At 36.3% G+C, this 14,825-nt stretch overlaps 1 protein-coding gene across 9 annotated transcripts in view; it reads right to left on the bottom strand.

Annotated features, from left to right (window-relative positions):
* Positions 1-14,825, bottom strand: part of PPP4R4 (protein phosphatase 4 regulatory subunit 4) — a 73,717-nt gene that overhangs the window by 36,289 nt on the left and 22,603 nt on the right. For 6 of the 9 annotated variants that reach the window (XR_003927500.1, XR_003927504.1, XM_030042295.1 and 3 more), the window contains exons 3-5: positions 10,858-10,960; positions 2,049-2,196; positions 1,306-1,379 (exon numbers count right to left, since the gene is read on the bottom strand). Coding sequence is in view for 7 of the 9 variants with exons in the window: in XM_030042295.1 (XP_029898155.1) it covers positions 1,306-1,379; positions 2,049-2,196; positions 10,858-10,960 (325 nt within the window). In the remaining 2 variants the exon portion in view is untranslated. Of the gene's footprint in view, positions 1-1,305; positions 1,380-2,048; positions 2,197-3,846; positions 3,945-10,857; positions 10,961-14,825 lie in introns of those variants that run through there. The other 3 variants (XM_030042308.1, XM_030042329.1, XM_030042317.1) reach the window with 3 other exon arrangements.

A 14,825-nucleotide genomic window follows, 5' to 3' on the forward strand; every position in this document is an offset into this window, starting at 1 on the left:
AGACTAGAATTAGTACATAAGGTATGCTTCTAATTATAACGCTGCATAAAGAAACATATCATTAGTTACCTACAGAACTGTGTATTACTTGTTTGGTGTTTGAACTATGACAGCAAACACTCCATGTCTTGTAACACTAACTCGAATTACTGATACAGACACAGTCTGCCCCGTGAAGTGGCTGTTGCCAGAGATGGGATACTGGGTTAGGCTGACTTTTGGTCTGAGACACACACCTTTCCTTATGTCCTTGGAATCTGAGATTGTCCTATGATTTTTACTTACAAAAAAAATTAATAGCTAGAATATTCCAAGTTTTCTGATACAAAGATCCTTCAAGTAACACGAAAGGCCCCTTTTCAGATTCAGGTTTCTGTATAGCTGCTGAATCAACACTGCTTTATCAGTTGTGATCTTCCCAAAGAAAATTTTTGTGGAAACTTACAGATGTGTTCCTAGAGACAAATCAGGGGAGAAACTCCATCTTGTTTAGATGGCACCTTTAAAATTCCATTACAATTAGATTTTGGAGGTGACTAGAATAATTTCCCAGGGGTTTTTTTTCCCAACATGACTTTTCACACATTAGAAGTTTATTTTTAAACTGTGTTGGATTTCAATTACCCACTAATTTTAATGAGTATTTTTATACTACGCAAACAATCATATATTTAAATCTCCATATTGTTTTAAATTATAAACACACTAAAATATGCCTGTTGCAAAGCTTTTAAACTTAACAATGAAATATGAATACTTAAACCAAAACTGAATAAATTAGCTGAGTAAAGGTGAGTGACATTATGACTTAATGACAGATTTCCTTCCTCTTTCTTGAGCTACACAGTGAAAAATTAAGAGTGTTTGCAAGCCATTAGGTTTTTGGTACATCAAGAACAACCAAAATACACAATGAAATGCATCTCTAGCGGTCCCATTTAGCAGAAATCAGAATTTTAGTCCAGTAGCAAACAGAATGTAGTTTCTTCATGAAGACACAGAATGAGACGCTATGCTGTAAACCAAAACAGGATACATGAAAACATGTTACTTAGAATACTAACTGCAGTGGAAGTGTTACAGTAAGTAGTCTTTATTTGCTGAAGAACACTAAAATTTTTTAAGGTGACCTTCCTGTCTCACCTTTTAGCACATTCCTCTCTTACAGTATGTTCCACAAGCATTACTGTTTTCACAGGCATAGAACTGCCACAAATCTTACTTAAGTAAATCAGACTTGCAGGGAAATACAATCTTAAAAATATTATGAATTTGTTGTTAGCATAAGTGGGAGAATATTATTACCTCATGTCTGATAGTCTCTTTTGGTAAAGCTTCTATTACAGCAAGAAGAGTTTCTAGCCATGCATTGCTGACACCTGTTAGAAAGAAATGGCTTATATCTTACATTGTACATATATTGAGTATAACAAAACACACATCAGTTTTACAAAATTAGTCCTCACTTTTTACAAGCACCTCTTCAAGGAGCTATGTATCTAAAAGCCACTAAATTAACATTCAAGACTTCAAACTAAGAAGTAGGATAGGTGAGAAGCAAATTCTGTCCCCATTTCTTTTACCTTTTCAATTCCTGTACAAAAATAATAAAGATCCTGTTTGTTTTGAAAAGATCATTTCCCTCATTTAGAAGCATATTCTTTTCTTATGCCCACTGAAACTTTCTAGTTTTACAAGAGGCCATTTTTTTATTTCTTTGTACCCTAAAAATAGTGTCAAAGAAGTTAAGAAAAACTACTCATCGCAGAAGAAACCATCAACCATCCTCCCTCCATTTTCTCAGCTACTAAATTCTGGTACCTCAGTAGAAGCTTGGACTCAGTAACAACTTCGGGATTTAGTCCTTCAGACAAAGTGGTTTTGTCTGCTACATGCATGCTACAGCATGCAAAAATCTTTTCATTCATGCAAGTCTAGATACAAAGCCACAGTGATTGCACTCACTGCTTTACACAGTACTGCACAGTCACTAAGGAAACAAAACATACAGAAGTAATCAGCCATCAGTACAGTTGCACAGCCCTGACCTGCATCTCTGTGTTCCAGGTTCTGGAGAATGATGTGTAGGAAGGAGTGGGAGTACGTATGAATGGACACTGACTCCTCTTGCAGAACAGTCAAAAATGAAACAGCAGCTGTTAACTGCATTTCCACTCCTGCAACATGCAGCACCTCCTGTATAATTACAAATTATATCAATTCAGAGCATGAGGCTGAAATGTACTGAAAGAACATTCAAATTTTTACATTCACTTTTAAGAGTGAATGTGCAACAAACTGGGTAAACTACAAAATTGGCTATAAAATTATTTTCTCTTAACAGCAATTACTTGGAGATATTCAAATCTCTTATATTATAGCATGAACCTTTTAAGAAAAAGTTAATTATAACATTTTTTGTGACTTTCAGTTTCATCAATGCATATGTGTGGATTTTTCTACTTTACAAAATGTGAGGTAAAAACAGACCAGCCAATAATTGCACTTCTGCGGTTCATGCACATGAATTAAAAAGAAGTATTTCATTCATCCAGTGAGAGATACTAAAATAACAGAAGGCAATTTAAATTTCATCCCTTGCCAACTGACACAGTGCACAAATGAAAATGCATATATATATAGTATTAAGAATAAAGCAAGATGTATTTATCTAGGTAACTCGGCGTTTACTAGTCCCTAGCTTTAACATATAAGAATATAAATAATTAGGCTGCCTTTAAAAGCATCAATTCAAAAGTTAAACAAAGATAATATGGGAATGAAATATACTAATTTTTTTTAATGAAACAAAAAGGCAATTTAAATTTCACATTTATGCACACGCCAAAGAGCTTGCAGGATGCAATCTATGACATAGCATTCATTCTAAGTATGTACATATCTATCAGCCAGGTGAACATTCCATTTGTTTACCTCTCTAAGCGTATCTCTATCTCATGAGAAAATAAAGTGCACTACTGTTAATGCTACTAAAGCATTAAACTCATTTTACAAGCGATTCCAAACTCAGTAAGAGTTTAAAGCCTATTTAACACTTCATATATGTGGTTTGGTTCTTTTTTTAAAGCGCTTGAGATGAACAGTGTTTTCTCAGATCACATACCAAAAATCAACAATATGCTGATATTTTAATTTTTTAAAAAAATCAGCCTAGACCAGATTAAGAAAATATCTATTATGCACCTAAATATTATATAGCAGAGGAATATTGCTAGGAAAATACAGTTTGCAGAGGACATCTGAGAAATTATTTAGTAGACTTCCCTTACTCCAAAGTAGAACAACAAGATGTTTTCATTACACAAATGTCAATCAGTTTGTGTGTGCAAATGCATAAATTTTAGTTTACCTGATTTCAAAGAGAACCATTACTTATCTCTCAACAGCTGTCTCAGTTTACAGCCGTGTATATTTGTAAAAGCATTCTCTGTGCCCTTGCTACCCCAAATGAAAAAAACAAGCAGCACTGCGCAGTATACCAAAGTGTGATAAAATATTTGCATTATATAGGCATGGAAACGTCCCTCTTGTTATCTCCACAGCCTGCCTCTGTCCTTGTTCCTCCATTGTTATTACAACAGCCACAGCCAAGAATAAGGACACCTACCAATTTTGTACCTCAAATGTTTCTGGGATCAGAATACCTGTGGATACTGTTCTGGGATTCTGGCTTACACTTGTTCAAAAAATGATCCCCAAAATAATCAAAAGAACTATCTACACCCTGTAGATGCTAAGTCACCACTGTAGACCAGAAAATAATGGAGCCGAATTCAATTTTATGTATGTATTCGCTTTGTACGCAATGCAAACAGGGTTACTTACCCTCAAATAAAGTTCCCAAATAGTCTCTTCCACAGATCCACACAACTCTGGATAATCATGTGTGAGAACACATTCTCTGGATGTGCCTCCTCATGGACCTCGGGAGACATTGAAATGTAAATTTCTAGATTGCTTACACACCTCCTGGCATTGATGTTTGCACTCAGAACTGTACAGTTCCCCATGTGAAAATGTACACGTCTCCTCATTCCAATTTCACTAAACTCAAGTTGAGTGACTTAAATCTACTTAATATAAACTTATTTATTTAGAAAGTAATGTATTTTTTTATACATAGATCCTCCACAGATTCTTACTCTGGAGGAAAAAGGCTTTTCCTGTCTATCTTATTCAGACAAGCGTATTTAATGGAATTTAAGGGTATTAGCATGCTCTTGAACTATCCTAATGTCTACAAGTTAAACTCAGGCATCAAAACTTTCAAAATTTAGAAAGCTTGGCTCATTCCATTAATTGGAAAACAGAAAATTCTCCTCTAGTTTAATGCACTTTATGTCCTGCAGCAACAGATTTCTCTTGAAAGAATGCTGCAAGCAGAAACATTGTCAATTGGTTTAGTAACTGCATTGATATAACAGAAATCTTCATTTAGGACTAGAAAGACACAGAAATAATGGAGACTACAGAAGCTCAGATGCAATGATGATAGACCTTAAAATCAATGTTAGGTATAAGACAGGATGAAAATCAACCCACCTCTTCTTAAACTATAAAGTCAACTAGGGAAAAAGAAGAGCTTTCAAGGGGAGACTGATATATTAGGAAAATAAGTAACTGTGAAAATGAGTTTGGAACTAATCAGACAGCACCGAGTAAGGTTTGATGTATACACTTCAACAAGAGTAGCCACAGTTTTCTGCAATCACAGCATTTGGAAAAATGTCAGCTAGACACCTGCAATCTTCCTCCACTGCTTACGGTGGCAGTGCCGAAGGATGGAAAACAAGGAAAATACTACTAACATCATTTAAAAGGAGCCATTTGCTGCTCAAGAAATGCTGAGAAGAATGTCTAAGCTTTCACTAAATCTGCATTTCAATGACTTCCAAGGTTCATGAGGAGGTGCATGCAGAAATCCAGAGGGTGGGGATCTCTATGCAACAGAACCCATACAAGGATGACACTTCATTTTAACTGTAGAATTTTAAAAAATATTTCATAATCTCATCCCTACGTTAACATCTAAATGATATACAATGTATTTGTTTTATTAGCATAACCAAAATACTGACACCCAATTTAATCATTACTTAGATCTGGCATATTTATTGACATATTGTATGTTTGATTTTGCTCACTTCAGACTTAAAACATGTATGTTAAATATATAAAGGGTCTTTGATACAATTTTAATTTAATTAGGTTTTAAGGAATGATAAGCAATTTGCATATATCAATTTCTATATTTATTTATAAAACTAACCAGTTTTATCAATTTCTCACAAGTGAAATAAAAATGTGTAATGTATCCAGCCAGAACATTCCTTGCATTTATTTCTTCCTCTATCTGTTTTATCCTCAGCTCTGATAAAAACAGTATTTATTTTTGCTTTGGATTTCTCCAAGTATGCTAAATAAGTACACTGGTTTACCTACCCGGTTATGTGGTGACAATACTTTCAGATAAATAGCACCATGAAAGTACTATGCAACTCATTTTTCATGGACAAATTTGAATTCACAAATTATTTTTCCAAATCTACAGAAGTGAAACTAAGTGCAGTAATTTAAGTCAGTTTATTTCCCTGCAATGCCAGACTACATTTGCAAGACTCTAATCTCAGTTGAGTTCAATTATGCCTTTATAGACTATAAGGGTTTCCATTTAATGGTCAGGACTATTCCTCCAGTAAAAACAAGGATAAGAAAAAAGAATCGGTCAAGTAGTTAATGATGCCTGTCGTGGTTTAACCCCAGCCAGCAACTAAGCACCACGCAGCCGCTCACTCACTCCCCCCCACCCAGTGGGATGGGGGAGAGAATTGGGAAAAGAAGTAAAACTCGTGGGTTGAGATAAAAACAGTTTAATACAACAGAAAAGGAGAAACTAATAATGATAAGGATAACACTAATAAAATAACAATAATAATAATAAAAGGACTGGAATATACAAGTGATGCACAATGCAATTGCTCACCACTCGCCGACCGATGCCCAGTTATTTCCTGAGCAGTGATCCTCCCAGGCCAACTCCTCCCAGTTTATATACTGGGCATGACATCACATGGTATGGAATACCGCTTTGGCCAGTTTGGGTCAACTGCCCTGGCTGTGTCCCCTCCCAACTCCTTGTGCCCCTCCAGCTTTCTTGCTGGCTGGGCATGAGAAGCTGAAAAATCCTTGACTTAGTCTAAACACTACTTAGCAACATCTGAAAACATCAGTGTGTTATCAACTTTCTTTGCATTACTGAACTCAAAACACAGCACCGAACCAGCTACTAGGAAGACAGTTAACTCTATCCCAGCCGAAACCAGGACAATGCCAAATACTGTTTTGCAGTGAACATGGGTACAACGGAACTGTTCTTCTATTACAGATCAAATAAATACTAGATAACAGAGCGCCATTGAAGAACCTGCTTTATAAGAGTATAGCCACAGAAAGAAATTTAATTCATATACATTCCAGAAAGTTTCAATTTATAAAGCTTAAACAAGAAAGAAACACTTAGATTTAGACTGACCTCATTATAATTTCACTCTTCTACCTCTGCCTTGAGCCCATTAACTTAAGTTTCATTTAATTTATCATCTAGGAAGGCATTCAGTTTGGATTTAAGTGACACTGCAAGATGAAAAACACACTACGTTTCTCAGTTATTTGCTCAAAGATTGATCAGATTTATTATTAGAACTGTCTGCTTAATTTCTAGTATTTCTGTCTTCAGTTCCTAGCTCTTCTTTCTTCATACACTGTTTTCAGTTGAATGTCCTTTATTATTTTGCAGGAAGATACTTTTACAAAGTAATTAAGTACTGCCTGATCTAAACACACTGAGCTCCAACTCCCACTGCACAAATATTTTCGAGGCCCTTGGCCCGGATCGTGCTCATGATCATCCTTTTAATTTTTTTCTCCATCCCTATATAAAAAGCCTAAGCATAGAATCAAAAACTCTATTCCCATATTAGACTTTTTATTAAAGACAGAGAGGCAAAGACTACCATTTCTCCACATCCTGACAAATAAGGGTGAAAAAAACACAGTGTTTCTTATTACTCCTTCATTTCAGGAAGAACACTGCTCTCAAAGCAGAAACACCAGAGACAAAAATGGATTCAGTCTGTTAAACAGAAAATAATAAAAAAAAGCAAAACTTTTCTTGAAGCCAGTTGGTTGCTTTAGAAAAGAATGCATTACAGATGTCAGAATAACACGTGGTAGTAACTGCAGAAACTTGGTGAAAATTTAAGGGTTTTCAATTAGTTTGCAACTTCAGATCACTCTTTTTCTCAAAACATTTTTTTATACACAGATATATATTTAAACAAAATGCCTATTGACCTGCATCTTATAGCACAAAACATGATAACTAGAAGTACTTCAATGTTTTCTAAACAATCGGTCAATCTATACTAGTCCTCAGTTCTGAGGACAACTATTTCTTGGCCGTTTGTGGAATTTAAATAATCAGACAAAAGTTGGAACAGCTCTTAAGAAATAGGAGTCTCCTGGGATCACAGAAGTTTCAGGAGATAATATTAAGTTGAAAGGTGATGTCTGATATTCACAGAATCACAGAACGGTTGAGGTTGGAATGGTCCTCTGGAGGTCATTTTGTCCAATCCCCCTGCTCAAGCAGGGCCACCTACAGCCAGAACATGTCCAGACAGCTTTTGAATACCTCCAAGGAGCAAGACAACAACCTCTCTGGGCAACCTGTGCCAGTGCTCAGTCACCCTTACAGTGAAAGGGTTTCCTGATGTTCAGAGGGAACCTCCGGTGTTTCAGTTTGTGCCCACTGCCTCTTGCCCTGTCCCTGGGTACCACTAAAAAGTGCCTGGCTCCGTCCTCTTTCCATCTTCCCTTCAGGTATCTATATATATTGATAAGATCCTCTCTAAGCCTTCCCTCCTGCAGATTGAACGCTCAGCCCTCTCAGCCTTTCCTCTTCATGGCCCTTCATTGTACTCTCTTCAGTATGTCCATGTCTCTCATACTGGGGAGCCCGGAAGTGGACACAGCGCTCCAGGTCTAGTAGAGTAGAAGGTGGAGTAGAGGGTGGAATAGAGGGGAAGGATCACCTTCCTCGAACTGCTGGCAATGTTTTGTCTAATGCAGCCCAGGATGCTTTGCGGCAGGGGCACATTGCTGGCTCATGTTCAGATTGGTGTCCACCAGGACCTCCACGTCCTTTTCTGCAAAACTGCTTTTCAGCTGGGTGGCCCCCGGCTTATATCGGTGCATGAAATATTACTGAGTACACCTACCGCATGGAACCTAAGACTCCTCTGCAGTAGGACTTGCATTTAAATATCCTACAGAAGATTATTTGCTAAGTAATCATGTTGAGGACTACATACGTATTGGTTCCTCATCTTTCAGTCAATCACTTCATAACAAATGAGCAGAATATAACTCATCACATTAGTTTTTCACAAATACTGAATTGTCCCTTGAGCAGCCTCTTTCTTAAGATTAGGAGACAGAGGGAGGATTCAGTTTAAGACCAATTCCACAGGCAGTAAGAAATACACCAAGTAATTTTTCATAACATGATATTTTTTATGGAATTCTTTTATTAATGTAATGTTAAGGTAGCTGCCTTAAAAGTTAAAAAAAAGAAGCTGAGAGATATATACCCACAGCTTTTCAATAAAAGAAGCAATTCATTTCTTCAAAATTTTACTAAAGAAAACAATTAAATATAAATGAGAATTTACCAGAACAAACAAGTATCATTTTTGCATGGACCCACTTTGCTATTTAGTAATCATCTCCTCAGTAGATAGAAAACTGTAAAACGTAAGCATGTGACTCAGCCATCTCACCTTTGTTACTAACATAATTGTATACTTTCTTATACCTAGCAATGAGAATCTGATACAGATACAGCAAGAAAATTCACAGCAGCTACTACAGAAGACTTTTTTCTTCTCACCCCTAAAGTGCTCGAGACAGAGAGGACAATGTAGCCACGGAGATTCTTAACATAACTCAAACTTTCAATTCAATGTATTTCAGATCATCAAACTCATATTTAGCTTGAGTCAGTAACTAGTTAAACTCTGTCCTTCTGAAGCAAGTGATCTCAATACTCTTCTTAAGCATTACTTGTTTACAACAAGAAAATAACATTCCTGTTGGCAAATTGTGTTAAAAAGGGAAAGAGTTTTAAATCATATGGAGAAAAAAAATTCTACAAAGTGTTCTGCTAAAATCATAACTGAATCACACTACTGAAAATATCAAACATATCTCTAAAAATGTATGGGGAAACTGAGTCTGTCCATAAAATTATGAACACAACTCAATGCTTTGAAAATAAAATTTTTACAAGAAACCCTTGTGATTTTTACCTCTCTCACCATAGAGAGCACATACACTCAAACAGCTACTACAGCCAAACTGCTACTAACAAACACAATGTTTCTTTAGCTGACAATTTGTATAAATTAGAACCAGGTTTATATCAAAGTGATCAATTGCCTGAGACCAGGCCAGAGATGGTTCTAAATCAAAACTGATTTAATCAGATAAAAACTGTTAATGGTATCAGTAGAAGACTGACAATACACTGATCCGATGAAAAAAAACCCTCAGAAATTTGCTGTTACCAAAATAACCCTTCAGATATTTTGATAACCAAAACCAACGTATTTTTCCACTCAGGTGGTAGCCTTTAAAATCACTGAAAACCACTCGAAGAGGCAGGCTAACATAATCAGACCTAATTTCTGTTGTAGCCTTAAATAGAGTTATTAGAGTTTTTTGGAGTTATTTAGCTTTAGAGTTATTAGGCTTTGCATTTGTGTTTGTGATGCAGTTGTTCTTATTTGGCTGAAGCTGCTCCTTAAACCACACCTTAAATGAACTTTTTCATTTCTTCTAGGCAAGTGGTCATAGGGGCAGAGTGGAAATATAGAGATATTTATCTTCCTTAAAATCATACAATCATAGAATGGTTTGGGTTGGAAGGGACCTTTAAAGGTCATCTAGTCCAACCCCCCCGCAATGAGCAGGGACATCTTCAACTAGATCAGGTTGCTCAGAGCCCAGTCCAACCTGGCCTTGAATGATTCCAGGAATGGAGCATCTACCACCTCTCTGGGCAACCTCTGCCAGCAGTTCACCACCCTCATCATAAAAGAATTTCTTCCTTATATGTAATCTGAATCTACCCTCCTTTAGTTTCAAACCATTACCCCTTGTCTTACTGCTACAGGCCCTACTAAAAAGCCTGTCCCCATCTTTCTTATAAGCACCCTTTAAGTATTGAAAGGCCACAATAAGGTCTCCCTGGAGCCTTCTCTTCTCGAGGTTAAACACCACAAATATCCTTTATGCACACATACCTGTATATAAAATTACTATATAACATTATATGGCCAGCATGCATCTACCACAGTGGCTTACTAAAAATAGGGAGGGCAGCATGTGAAACTTCGGACAGCTAAAAGCAAAGTATACTTTTCTGGATAGCAGCATGAAAATCTTAATGTTTGGATGGAAGAGATTGAGAACATTAAAATGAACCATTATGATTGGCTGGTCCTCAAAAAGACTTCTCAAAAAGCTGTCAAAGCACTGGTAAATCTTTAGAATACGCAAATAGTATTAATTCTGCTTTCTTCTCCTGTTGTAACATTTTTCGAAAAATATAATACCTGCAATACTTCGTAAATTCAGTGAATTAATGTGGAAGATCTACGGGACATACCTCTCCTAGAGAGTGAGTTTGCAATAAAACTGTGATTTTTTTGCCTTTGCTAAAATACTTATACTGTCAGAAAAATGTACATTCAAACCTCATTACACACAACTTACTCTGATTTTTGGTAAAACCCGACGAAGTGTTTCTGCAGGATTCTGTCGCATCAGGGCTGGAAGATTTGCCACCACACTCGTTCCTTGGACATCCTGGCCAGAACTTACAAAAATATATACATACAATGCATTACTCTCTACAATGGTTATAAGCTCACAGCTTTCATTTAAAAAAACCAAAAAAACCCAAACCCACACTACCCAGGTCATTCATTGAATAAGTCAAGAGAGGCATTACTTTTTTTATATAATATGTAGCAGAAAACAACATTAAAAAAAAAAAAATCAACCATAAAAGTTGTTATGCATCATTTCTAATATGGAATGTTCTCATTTTTAGTATAGCTTTGGAAAAAAAATATAAAATTTTTGAAACATCTTTTCACACTGGATGATCAAGGCAGTGGTTTTGTGGAAGCTTTTAAATTATAACAATACAAGTGATAAAACATAGGAAAGGTACATAGAAGATATAAATGAAAACTACACTCAACGTACAAAATTTTAACAGAAGTCTACCATCTTTTCTTTTTTGTAGGGAAAAGTCAGACTATAATCAGATGTATATTGACAAACATGATTAAAGAAGGATATAAAAACTTGGTTAGATTACAGATCTTGTACCTTTCTGCTCATCTTGTCTCTCTTAATGGTATCCGACAATTGAAAAAGGGGAAAAAAAAAAAAAAAAAAAAAAAAGGCAGGATGGGCGGGAAATGGTAGGCAGCAATGAAGAAAAGGCATGAGATGAAACAAAAACTACCCAAGTGGATAAACTTCTAGAACAGAATCAGAAACAGAAAGGGTCTGGATGCCAAAATTAAGAATAAAACTAAACATCAACACATCCTTTTTCCTGTTTAAATGCATAAAATCCATTTTGTTAAGCAAATTCAGATCTGTTCCAACAGCTAGGCAGCTCATTTTTAAATAAGCACGCAAAGCCCTACTGCACACATGCAAGCATTTTTCTTAGTGTGACATTACAATTAAATGTACAATATGATTATACACATAATTTTAAAAGAAATTCATAGTAAAACTACTTTAAAATACTTCCATATACCACTCCCCATCCCGTTGTCATTTCAAGTTTTCTTAGTGAGACATATGAGCTCAGGAAGGGGACTAGGTACATAAATTGCTCACAGGACAGTAGATTTGCACAACCGCCTTCCAGTTTTGTTCTGCCTCTGAAGTATATTGGGGAATTCACAGTTAAGATGCAAAGCTTTTCTGCACCATTTAGAGCTGAAAATATCTTTACACATTCCATTAACACTCTACATCATCCTCAACATTTGTGTCTTTCAGAAAATCAAATGAAACCATAGGTAGAGTCAACCAGGCCAATTTAGATCTATTTTGTTAAATGCATACAATGTGCTTTTAAAAATGAGGATATGTTTGTATAATAAGCAAGAGGCAAAAGTAAAAGCTTTGTTTAAAATCAACAGAGACTAAAATATCCCAACAGAAATACTGTAATATCCTACTGGAAAGATTTTTTTTTTTCTTTGCACTCAATAATCTCCCACTGAAAATATTCAATAAACAATTAGGTATCACCAACATTAACTTAATCATGTTTAGCAAACTGCAATTTCAGTGTATTTTTGAAATAAAGTATTCTTCACTATCCTCACAAAGATAATTTTCCATGTTAGAAGGCAGTACGTTCTGGAAGATTAAGTACAGGCTGTAAAGGCAGGAATTCAGGAATTCAAATCCTCTTTGCAATGTGAAGAGTCACACACACCCTAGTTCACTTCTGTGTTAGGTTTCCATTCTGCAGACAGGTGTAATTACCCAACTCACCAACTACAAACTATCACTCTGTATAAGGGTCTTACACATGGGAAGACCTCTGCCCCAGCAAAACCTTCGCCTTCCAGAAAGAGTAAATCTTGCTATGGCAGATATGTCTAATTTTTTTTGTACAGAATAACACAAAGTGCCTGTAATTTGAAAGTATGTGTCTAAAGCATATATGATGGAATTAACCTAATCTTAGATTGTGTGCATCTGCCTCTAAGATAGTTTTCCTTTAAAATCAATGGAGATAAATAGGACTCAATAAGAGCAATTTATCTCAGCCTGAATAGATGAGATGGACATTGCCCCTGAAGTGCCTGTTTCCCTCTACCGCCTATGAAGGCAGACACAAAGACCAGCTCTCCTGCATGTACCTGCATTGTAAATAAACGATGGCTCCTGCCCACAGAAACACATTACAAGCCTTAGTCCTACAGGCATTCATGTTTATGCTTAACTTCACCATTGCAAGTCGACCCATTGATTTCTCACATAGTAATGTATTAGAATTATAGAATCATAGAATATCTCAAGTTGGAAGGGACCCATAAAGATCATCGAGTCCAACTCCCTACTCCTTGCAGGACTACCTAAAACTAAACCATATGACTAGGAGTGTCATCCAGATGCTCCTTGAACACTGATAGGCTTGGTGCTGTGACCAATTCCCTGGGGAGCCTTTTCCAGTGACCGACCACCCTCTCAGTGAAGAATCTTCTCCTAATGTCCAATCTGAACTTGAATTAACATCTTTAGAAATGCTTGTGTGATTATAGCACCTAATAAAACTACTTTGGGGCAAAATAAAACATTCCTACTTCCCTGAGTTCCAGAGCAATCAAGAAGGATCCATCACAAATTCAGTCATGGCAGTAACTGTTCTGAACAGGTGCTACACACCATGAATGTCAAGAACCAGTATTTTTGTCTTTTTTTTAACGGCCATGATTTAACCCCAGCCAGCAACTAAGCACCACACAGCCACTCACTCACTTCCCCCCCACCCAGTGGGATGGGGGAGAGAATTGGAAGTAAAAAGGTAAAACTCACAGGTTGAGATAAGAACAGTTTAATAGAACAGAAAGAAATAAAATAATAATGATAATAATAACAATAATAAAATGACAATAATAATAAAAGGATTGGAATATACAAAACAAGTGATGCACAATGCAATTGCTCACCACTCGCCAATGGATGCCCAGTTAGTTCCTGAGCACCAATCCCGCCCAGGCCAACTCCCCCCAGTTTATATACTGGGGATGTCATCACATGGTATGGAATACCCCTTTGGCCAGTTTGGGTCAGCTGCCCTGGCTGTGTCCTGTGCCAACTTCTTGTGCCCCTCCAGCTTTCTTGCTGGCTGGGCATGAGAAGCTGAAAAATCCTTGACTTTTAGTCTAAACACCACTTAGCAACAACTGAAAACATCAGTGTGTTATCAACATTCTTCTCATACTGAATCCAAGACATAACACTGTACCAGCTACTAGAAAGAAAATTAACTCTATCCCAGCTGAAACCAGGACAACCACATACACCTTAAATATTAGAAAGATAAGAACCCAAATAGAAGAGTATCATAAATTCTACGATGAGTAACAAGTGAGCAGAAAGCTGTGAACACTGTACTGAGGTTATCACACATTGCTGTCATCAGGGCTGCAACATTCTGACCTGCTGAGCAAAACCTGGGAATCATTCTCAGAGTGGAGACTTTACCTTTATTGTGTCTATACATTTACAACAATAAAGAGCAAACAGAAATACAGCTGGGGAGGGAGCTCAACACAGAAGTAAAAAAAATACACTGAAATTCACAATATCAGAGTGTAATAACAAAAATATTAATTAAAAAAACTCAACAGGCTAAAAACAAGACAAATTTAAGATACATAATTTCAAGGCCAAGAAGAAGAGGCTTGACAGAGGACAAAAACAATCACCATTTCCTGTATTTTTTTAATATGGGTTATCTTCTTCTCTTGGTATATACCTTACTTCAGGAATACAGAAAATTACTAAACCAATACTAATTTTTTTTAAATACAGTGTGTATTCCAACTGAGAAAATGTATCAGTATTTTTGTAGTTTTTTAATACTCTGTTAAGACTACTACTGATGTAAAATTAAGCTGATGTGATTTTCTTAA

This window comes from Aquila chrysaetos, chromosome 2, assembly GCF_900496995.4.
Source record: "Aquila chrysaetos chrysaetos chromosome 2, bAquChr1.4, whole genome shotgun sequence".
Lineage (NCBI taxonomy): Eukaryota > Metazoa > Chordata > Aves > Accipitriformes > Accipitridae > Aquila > Aquila chrysaetos.